The sequence below is a fragment of the Pholcus phalangioides genome, unplaced genomic scaffold (assembly GCF_987345545.1).
Source record: "Pholcus phalangioides strain wild (caught in Gottingen) unplaced genomic scaffold, Ppha-v1.0 ptg000022l_1, whole genome shotgun sequence".
Lineage (NCBI taxonomy): Eukaryota > Metazoa > Arthropoda > Arachnida > Araneae > Pholcidae > Pholcus > Pholcus phalangioides.
Window position 1 is genome coordinate 17015755 of NW_028301615.1, and position 10659 is coordinate 17026413.

At 35.2% G+C, this 10659-nt stretch overlaps 1 protein-coding gene across 2 annotated transcripts; it reads left to right on the forward strand.

Annotated features, from left to right (window-relative positions):
- Window positions 1–189: 189 nt before the first annotated feature.
- On the forward strand, window positions 190–10268 carry LOC149069537 (2-acylglycerol O-acyltransferase 2-A-like). 2 transcript variants are annotated; one of them, XM_089249572.1, is made up of 5 exons: window positions 190–224; window positions 2707–3198; window positions 3408–3582; window positions 6576–6775; window positions 9057–10268. In XM_089249572.1, the coding sequence occupies exons 2-5, from the start codon at window positions 2712–2714 to the stop codon at window positions 9203–9205; spliced, it is 1011 nt and encodes a 336-aa protein (XP_089105698.1). In that variant the 5' UTR covers window positions 190–224; window positions 2707–2711; the 3' UTR covers window positions 9206–10268. The 2 variants fall into 2 exon arrangements, with proteins under 2 accessions (XP_089105698.1, XP_089105699.1); XM_089249573.1 differs by lacking the exon at window positions 190–224 and adding an exon at window positions 357–382 and having other exon boundaries at window positions 9057–9334.
- The last annotated feature ends 391 nt before the right edge of the window (window positions 10269–10659 follow it).

Here is a 10659-nt window from a genome sequence, read left to right on the forward strand (position 1 = left end):
TAAACCTAAAATTTTCTTTTGAAAAATGAAAATAATACACACATTGAGATCATTTCATACATATGAAATTATAAGTTTGAATTTTTAACAAATGTTAGGTGTATTAATCATTGAAAAGTTTTGATTTTTTTTTCAAAGATAAATTTCATGTTTACTTATTGTAATCACTTGATCAAAGCCCTACTGATTGTATTTATCTTAAATTGTAACCAATGGTCCAAGAGGTAAGATTAACACCCTTAATACTTTTAAATTTTTTTCCCGAAATTTATATTCGTTTATAATTGCATAATATGTCATATTTTAATTCTCTTTGTGGGAATACTCCCTCCCCCCTTCACTCATACCCATCAGCGTGTATGTTATTGGCCTTTGCCGCCGGGTATATTTATTATCTATTTATAAAGTTATCCTCCTTCCTACTGTTGAATTAGAATAATACAAAAAAAGAGATATATTTTGTCCAATTATCTTTGAAAAAATTGAATTGTATCAATGTTATTTTGTGTTAAAAAATTTGTATTGAATTAATGTAGAATAATCTACCATGGCATAGTCAACTCTTCTCCTAGGGCAGGGGTCTTAAACGCATGACCCTGCGGGCTACCTATGGCCCACCGAGCTCGTTGGTAATGCGTGTAGTTTAGTAGGCCCACGGCATTCATTAGAATGTCAAATGTGGCCCGTTGTGTATCAACGATTGAAGGAGCCTGTCAGTGATGTTAAACAGGTCAATTGAAATTTTCCTCAAAAATTTCCCTGTGAAGTAAATCTAAATCCCCCCCCCCCCCAACATTCCGGGAAAAAAATGTGCTGCCATCTACCGGGGAAAGTTCGCAGTAAAGTATTTTGCGCTGCGTCTCTTTTTTTTTTTTTTTTCTTCAAGAAATTTTGATTGATAATCTCAAAATTTCCCACAAATGCTAAGAAATTTCCCACTTGGACAAACTTTGGCCAATTTTTTCCCACATAGTTACCATACCCCCGTCAAGCAAAATTTCCCTGTTGATTAAATTTGTCCCTGCAAATTCCGAAAAATGTGCTGAATCTACTGGCAGAAATATGTAGTCATGTATTTCGCACTAGAAAAGTTTTACACTGCAGTTATTATTTTTTTCAAAAAAAAATTGCATAGTTAGATCTCCCAAGATTTCTTATATTGATGAATTTTCCCCATGAATATTATAGCTATTATAGTACAATCTCTTTTGGGGATGCGTTGGCGATAAAAATGCCAGAAAGCATGACAGAAAGGGAACAGCTTTGGTATAAGGGACACGCCAAATTGGCGATTTTTTTTTTCCGGCGATAAGTTGCCATCGTTGGTGCGCTCTGGTTGGAACAGTCATGACAAAAAGAACTTTAACTGGGTTTGGTTAAAAACCGTCTTTGGGATTCATTAAAAATACAATTGTGATTGCGGGATTGAAATTTTCATTTCTGGTACATATAAAATCAATGAAAATGTGAAATGTACAACATGAGAGAATCGAAATGCTATCCTGAGAACAAATTTCAAATGAAATATTCGAACAAAAAAAATACTAATTGCAACATGCAAGGAAAATGGTATATACCATTTTTTCCGGACAGTCGAGCTGGGGGGGGGGGGTTAAGGTGTGTACAGGATCATTTTAATTTATTTAGATGTAATTTAATTTTGTACTATGTAATTGTAATTTATATTGAATTTTTATGATACGTGAATTATAAGAAAACACAATTTGCATTTTATAGAAGGGTGGTGTAATTAGTCTTTTGATGCTTGGTGGTGGGGGTCTGTGGAGCATTGATCTCTACTACAAGGAGTTCGTGGAGTAGACATTGAAAAGCATAGGCGGAGAAAGACTTGGAAGTCTGGGGGCACAATGATGGTGGCAATTCATACATGCATATATACATTAGATCAGTCGACTTCACCTTTGATGCCCCCCCTGGATCTCCACCCATGTTGAAAAGATTGGAAAACACTGGTATATGCAATACAACGTATAAAAAACAAAAAAAAGTGAGCTCCAAAATTTGTTAATGGACTCGATTGATTCAAATGTCACGCTGTATAAAAAGCCTATTATTACTATAGTTTGTTTCAGGTTAACTTTGCAGTGGAGAAAAAGGTAGAGCGTGTACTCCTTCGCCGCAAAATAAAGTTCCGATAAATCGGATTTTTATGATGATCATTTATACAGAATATTTTAATTTTTTTAATGATTTTGTGAAAAAAAAGGGAAAAATATCGTTTTGAACCGATGTTTCTTCGTTTGAAATTTTTAAATTAGAAAAAAATATTGGTTACCATTATCCAAAAATCTATAGCAACCACAACGACACTTTCACGGTATCCTAGAAATCGCCCTAGATATCGCGCATCGATACATTGGTTAAGAGGCTTTTGTTGCCATAGCAACGAGTGATGAGATTCCCTCGTAGCTTCCTCTTCACTGCAAAGTTAACCTGAAACGGACTATAGCAGTCTCTAGGAGGTGACGTCACCTTCAGACAATAACCAACAGTGCAAAAGGGAATGGCAACCTAGAAGCCTATGGAAATAACAATAGCATACATGTTGTTACACAATTTATTTTTTTGGTAGATGGAATTGATTATTTTTGAAAGCATTCAAAATATTTTAATGATTCCAGCTTGAATAGTTCAATACTTTTGATAGATAATAATTCACTTTGAACATTTCTCATTTTTCCTCAGGAGTCATGAAGGTGTTAGGCATAGAATTCGCTCCATTATGGATACCATTCCAGAGGCGTTTGCAAACAGCTGCGGTCTTCTATTACTGTACGAGTTTCATTTTTGTAGGCTTAATCGGCGTAATTATCTGTGTGCTTCTGATGTTCTCCCAGTATTATATCATCCCGATGTTGTACCTGCCATGGCTTCTGTATGACCACAACATCTGCAATCAAGGTGGAAGGCGCTGGGAATGGTTCCGTCACCTCCGAATGTGGAAATATGTCCGCGATTATTTCCCAATAAAAATGATCAAGACTGCTGATTTGGATCCAAAGAAGAACTATATATTTGGTTATCACCCTCACGGCATAATCAGTGTCGGGGCTTTTTGTTGCTTTGCGTCGGAAGGTACTGATTTCAGTAAAGAATTCCCTGGTATATTGCCCAGAGTACTCACTTTAGAAGGACAGTTCTGGTTTCCGTTCCATAGAGAGCATGTTCTTAGCATAGGTACGGCTGTGTGTAATTATTATTTTGATCTGTTTTTTTTTTTAACTGTGCTTCATAATGCATTTATGCACAATAGAATTAAAGAATCTTAATTAAGCAGTGATTTCGAAAATTTTTAATATGCCTTGTTGAATATAACTATCTTTTAATGTGAAATATATATATATTTTTTATTTATTTATTTTACTTTATTTTTCTGTAAAATTCAGGAGCTTGTGCAGCTACAAAAGAAAGTATAGAATGGTTGCTAACCAAGGAAGGTACGGGAAATGCTATTGCTCTTGTTGTGGGTGGTGCGTCTGAATCACTTGAAGCACATCCTGGCTCTGTGAGTCTAGTTTTGAAGAAAAGAAAAGGCTTTGTGCGTCTGGCAATCAAACATGGGTAGATATTCTTTTCTTTTTCATTAATTATAATATTGAAAAAAAATTACCTAATCTAGCAGAAATAATCGGTCTTTGGCTTTGTTAGCGGTTATATCTATGCTGATACTAAGTAGTCAGAAGATAAAACATAATTAAAACTTAACAATTTATTAATGTATAATAGGTAAGGAGTACAACGAGGAAGAAGACATTCACGTATCAGCAGCACAAGGTTAAACCGCACTTTTCACAAGCAACTATGCACAAGAAGAAGCATGATTGAGGTGTGCCATCTATACATACTAGGACACACCACAGTACTCCTCCTCCAGTCAAAGATGAAATATTTAAGAAAAAAAAAATTCTTGTATGATCAATAATGAAACATTACTATTAGTGAATGGTTTAAAATCCCAAAACGGCAGTTTTGGTTTAATGCCGATCTCTGCTGCTTCACCATACCACTGCCTATTAGAAAAATTTCCAAAGCTTGCCAGCTCAGTTTTAAATGCAGTTCCATAAAAAACACTGTCACACACTTCATTGAAACTATAGGACTACTAGTTTTCGCAAAAGCTAGAAGACTGAAACAAGCAGCTGTTAAACTGCACAAGAAGAATCTTGAGAGGGGGGTTTACCATCTATATGTACTAGGACACGTAACATATCTATATAATTTTCCAATGAGAATAAACGTTATTCTGAAAGCTATCAATGATTTATTAGATTTCATAGAATCTTACTGGGTATAGTAGAATATTATTGGTTGGTTTGACTGAATAAGTCTTGTTTTGATCAGCTGCCATGGGTTCATTTCTTCTCGTCAGGGTCATGTCTCTGTTTTTTGCTCTTATTGAATAATGTGATCCAAGTAGGATTCGTCCATCTTCTACCCTGTTGCCCCTTCCCCCTCCAATCACCAGAAAGTTCCATCAATCAATTACTAATCAACTACAAAGCCAATCAGTGTTGACATATCCAATCATTCAAGCAATACAATCAAACCTTAGGTATGTATATGTTACAGTAAATATGATAAGTCAGTGATTATCCATAATTGCCAGTTATTATGCGTAAACATCAATCATCTCTGTAAGTTTGATAAATCTTCCTACATTTATCTATTTCACCGGTGATTATACATAATAAGAGTTGCCAAGTGCTATAGGTTGTCCGTAGTTCCAATGGACGTTCAGAGTGAGCTATGGAGCTATGGGAGACACACTCAATACTACAGAAATTGGTTTTAAGAAAATCTGGTCTTTGAGTTTCTTGTGGTGTTTTACTTATTTTTATAAAATTGCATCTATCCTTACTGTAACGAAGAATTTTTATATGCATATGAGAGAGTTTGAGAGAAGACAAACTCAGAGCTGATCTGTTTTTTCTGTATGTGGAAGGCAATCTGTAAAGCCATGTCTAAATCCGCCACTCTACTAAGACCTTCTATAGCAGAAAGCCTCCTTTTTGAAGCTTGTGACATCACTAAAGTCGTCCATTTTACCTATAGTCATTACTTATACTGCAAAAAAGTAAAGATTTCACATATGTCGCCCTGCTTTATCTAGTGGCTGCACGTGAAATGGACGACTTCAGTAACGTCAGAGCTTCGCGCGAAGGGTTTCTACTATAGAAGGTGTTGGCTCTACTCTGCCTAAATGAGCAAAAACCTGTTTTCCGTCCCATGCTGTGGGATAAAAACAGGTTTTTAAATGGTTCTCACAGCACGGCGCGTCAGGACCAGGCTTCATTTGCATAGTGCATAGTCTAGCTCACGGAACTTGTGTCAGAAAGAATGTTTTGTCATAGGGGCCCTGATACAAAGAAAGCGGGGAGAGGGTCTAAGGTTGCTAGACGTCTGTATATATGGCCAACAAGGGCTAATGCAGGTTGGGATTGCATTGAATATTCATGAATTATTAAGGGACTCGGCGACCTCAGAATTGTGTCGGGGAGAGGGGCTCATGTGGTCCGAGCCCTCTAGATTACAGTGGCACTATGTGCTGTATTTAATGAACCTTGAATTAAAATTTAAAAAAAATTAAATTTTTGAGTGATTATTTTTTATTGCACTATGTTGGGATACTTCCCCCATGGCAAAGCTGAACATTTATCACTACTGACATAGCTTTAAGTTAATGTTGGCATGTCTGCAAAATTCTCTGATAAAATTGGTAAATAAATACGGAAGAAATCATGCAGAAATATCACTTAAATTCAACCACTTATCAGTTTCTCCCATTTGTGATGGATGCACTACTCATATTTTGTCATATAAATTTAATGAAAATAAAAGTATACCAATTGTTGTCAGCCTTGTAATATTAGCTTTCTTCACATGTATCAATATGTTTAAACACATAATCAACATTGCTGATCGAGTCCATCATCCTAGACTGAAGTTTGAGCAAATTGTCTGGTAAGTTTAGGTAATAATTCATTAGGAATCCAGGAAGTGAATTTTCCTGTACCATGGCCTGACATCTCAGAAATTGCATATGAATATGCTATGAAAGCCTAAGACAATATTTCGATACAGACCACAATACTGAAAACTTGCGAAATTACTAAAATAAAAGTGGTATAAAAAATTGAATCAAATAATTGAAGAAAAAAAATAACCTGAAAATTTTTTTACTGATTGTTCAGTTTAACCCTCTCAGTGGCATTTACGAGATATCTCGCCTCTTTAAAATCCTCCTATATTAGCGTTAACAAGCCCAGGTATTGTGTAAAGTTGATTTTTCTCAATGAAACTCTTTTCCCCCATACCTCTACTTTGCACCTGCTGAATATCGGATAAAAGCCTACTTCATATTAAAAAGTATATGGCATTTTACAGGGGAGTTTAGTGATTTCTACTACAGGTGCATGTCTGGTTGAGTAATAGTAGTAATTTCTACTATGCTGAGGAAAGGTTTAAGCATCAAATCAAATACATTGATTCACTCATTAATTGTATGGGATTTATTTGTTTGTCAAAAGTCAATGTATCATCTTTTCTTTTTTTAGGGCATCTCTCGTTCCAGTATTTGCTTTTGGTGAGAACGATCTTTTCAACCAGATCAAAAACCCAGATGGATCACTTCTGAGAAGAATACAAAACAAATTTAAAGAAGTCTTGGGATTCGCACCACCTCTGTTTCATGGTCGAGGCATGTTTCAATATAATGTCGGTCTCTTGCCATTCAGGAAACCTGTCAATGTTATTGGTAAGTGATTATCAACCAAGGCAAGTAATTGGGATGTAAAGAAATAGGAACCTAGAGGAAAGAAACCTTTTTTTTTTTTACTACGTTAAAGATGAGAAATTTAAATGTCTTGATAGCTCAGAAATTAAAGTTAAAAATCCAAGCATCTGTGGTGAGCTTAACAAAACTGTGATAATGTCTTAAAACAGCCATTTGGAGATTTTATTTTATTTTTTATCTGTAAGCCAATCTCATTTCATATCCTTAAATTAAGCTATTATATAAAAGTTGTCAAAAAATAATTTTAGTTTTTGTATGGATGTTGATATGCTATTGCTATCAACAGTATCATCCTGTCCGATAGCGATAGCTTGTGTGTGGATCACAGAGGCGTGAAAACGACAACGAAATTCGTATGATAAAGAGAGACACAAAAACACCACCTTCTCGCAAGAACACGTTTATTAGACTGACTTTTTACACTAATACATACAATATTTACAAAAAGAAGAAAAAGAAAGAGAACACAAACCAAGGCAAAGATACTCTTTCATTGCTGAGGTTACATACATATGTACGTGGGGTTGTAGAGAGAGAGAGAGAGAAAAAAAACAAACTATAATACGTGTATGGAACAAAAGCAGGTTGCTCTAATGAACAGTTTTGAAATAGAAATGTATGTAAGTCGAGTAAGTGTGGTCGAGTGGTTATAATGACGGACTCGCGATGCGAGGATCCGGGTTCGAATCCCACAGTGGTGGTCGGCTGAAGTTGGTTTTCTGTGGTTCCCTACTTCAAGGCGCAAATGCGAGCCGATCTCCCCGTTAAAAAGTCTCGCCACAGAGAGCAACAGTCCTACAACGATAAATCATTCAATCATAACACTTCACTCATAGTTAGAAAAAAAACTGGTGGCAGATGGCAGCACTACACATAACAAACATTACACAGAAACAAACTTTACGTCAGGTTGCACTGCACGTACACGCACATTCCCGCATGTACCGATTCGTTGGGGGGTTTCGTGGGGGGGGGGTGCATTTGGGGTGTAGCAGTAGTAGGTAGGGCCTCCAAAAAATGGCTCGGGGATCCATGATGTTCTTAAGTCAGCCACCTCGTTGGGCAATTTGCCTGTTGTGGCGTTGTATTTGTATTTGTATTTGTAAGCTGTGTTTGCTTGTAAATGAATACAGTGAAACCTTGCTGCAACGACACTCTATATTACTATAAATTCCTCTACAACATTTTTTCAATCTTGTTTTGAATTGCCGGAAGTTCAATATTGAACTCCTCTTGACACAACAATATCTTTCACTACGATAAACCCCTTTGTAATGGCATTGTTTGACCCCTGTACGATCACTGACTAAATATTTTGTCTGAATGCCAGTGGAAGAAATTCAATCCAGTTCTATGTGTCTTCTCTCCTTATCATTGTGAAGCTTTCTTGCAACCCCATGAACCAAAGTTGATTTTCCCCTGCGTTCTTCCTGTACTCCTGTTTGATTCCCTCCCCCCCAAATATAATGCATTTTTCCACTATATACATGTAAGTGAAAGATATATCACATAGGATGAGGGTGAAAGAGAAATCTACTCTAAGGTCTCCCTCTTCTCCTCCCTTCCTTTTTCTAAAATGTGCAAACAAAGTTACCAATTTTATCGCAGAAATGCTAAAGATCATTCAAATTTTGTTGCCAAACGCCTGTACATGAAGGGGATAAATAAATTTTGAAATCGTTACTGTAATATTTTTTGTCACACACTACTGCTACTAAACCATACATGCACCTTGTCCATATTCCTCTGCGGAACTTGTAACGAATTGGTGCACTTTGAAATATGCATATTTGTGTTGTGAACCTAACGTGAAGCTTGTTTCTGTGTAATGCTTGTTATAGTGCTGCCATCTGCTACCTATTTTTTGAACTATGAATGAAGCATCATGATTGAGGATTTACCGTTGTAGTTCTGTTGCTCGCTGTGGCGAGACTTTTTAATGGGGAGATAGGCTCGCATTCGCGCCTCAAAGTTGGGAACCACCGAAAATTAACTTCATCTGTCACATACTCAAAACCACCTAAAGTTTTCAGTGAAACCTTGATGTAATGATACTCTGCAGACTAAGAAATAATTTCATTATATAGGGGTTAGTGTTATATATAGTTATATACAGCGTTATATTATAGCAGTATCACATTTTATTTACAGTATACAGTTTATTCACATCTATCATGCGTTGGATTTTTTTTTTTCATTTGTGAGAGAATTATTATCATTTTTTTTATTTCCACAAAACTAGTTGGGAAGCCCATAGATGTTGAAAAGATTCCAGAACCTACCGACGAAGATGTTCAGAAAGTACATCAGAAGTATATTGAAGAACTTACAGATCTCTTCAATGAACATAAAGCTCAGTACGGTCCAAATCTCACACTAAACATAATATGATTATGAGAGATGACATCCACATTCCAAAGTTTTTGTGTTTCCATGATTTGGTATTGAATTTCACTTGTATTTAATAACTGTTATTGTGATATTAAATTTGATGTTTTTTAATTTTAATATAGATATTTTTCAAGCGCTTCACAACGGGTATTATCAAAATTTTGTATTTCAATCTGTTATCACTCTTGAATGCAAGTTTTTTTGTAATCAAAAAATTGTGTTAATCAGTTTTTATAAAAATTAACATCTTTTTTATGTACAAGGTGGTCATAAAATAAGCTTTGCCAATATACCAGCCCCTACCAACTGCAAAAAGCAACAAATGCTAATAAAATTCAAGATTTTGGTATTTCAAAGTATGCACTCAAGAATTAAGAGAAAAACAATAGCCTAGCTCTCATGGTTATGGTCACTGCAACAAAATTATGAAAAATTCAAATGTCAACACTCACTTGTTAAGTGATTGGCACAGTGAAAACCATGAATGGCATTGAAATGGTACCTGTAGCACTGGAGGATGCAGACAAAGAAAGTGCTCATTAAGACATTGGTACGCTATCCCCTTTGGTGGTGGACTTCCTGGGCAGTAAAGGGATCTGCATTGGTGGTTTTGACATGTTTCTTTGTCTGCATTGGTGGTTTTGGTATGTTTCTTTGTCTGCGTTAGTGTTTATGATGATACCTTTCCAACAGCATTTGTGGATTTTTACTGTGTCAATCACTTTGCAATGCATAAAAGTGAGTGTTTCCATTTGAATTTTTGGAAATTTCGTTGCTGTAACTAGCTTTGAGAGTTGTGTTTTGTTTCTCTTCTCATTCTCGAGCGTGTAATCTGAAATACCTATAACTTGCATTTCATTTGCATTCGTTTATTTTTACTGAGGGGCTCATATATCGGCAACCATGTATATTCTATGTTAATTTATGTAAAGGCAGTACTACTGGAATGGTTTTTTAATTACATTTTCTATTTGAGAAATTGTCCATTGTCTGTATTAGTATTTATAGCTTTTTGTTTGTGATGACATAGAGAAAATGCTAACACAATAAATGATTTTTGCACAAAATAAAGCAAAGAAAGGATAATCTCATTTTATTTAATAGCAATTTCTCTGAGAAGTATCGTCATTATAGTGAAAATTTTCCCCATTTTGGAAACAAGTTTTATGATATTTTATACAATTATCTTTATATTAATTAGAATTATTCAAATTATATACTAATTGTAATTTTTTTATTTAATTATGATTTTTTAATGTCTCTATTGCTGTGGTTGCTGGAAGCATGTGCTTTGTCTATTTTTTTATTGAAATAAACATGTGTAATGAAATATGATCTATGCAATGAAAAAGAAAAGTTTTAGGAATATTTTCTCTTAAAAACCTTTTTATTATATAAATGGATTTCTTTGTGAACTTTCTCTGTCTGTATCATAATCAATCAGTAATGATCAG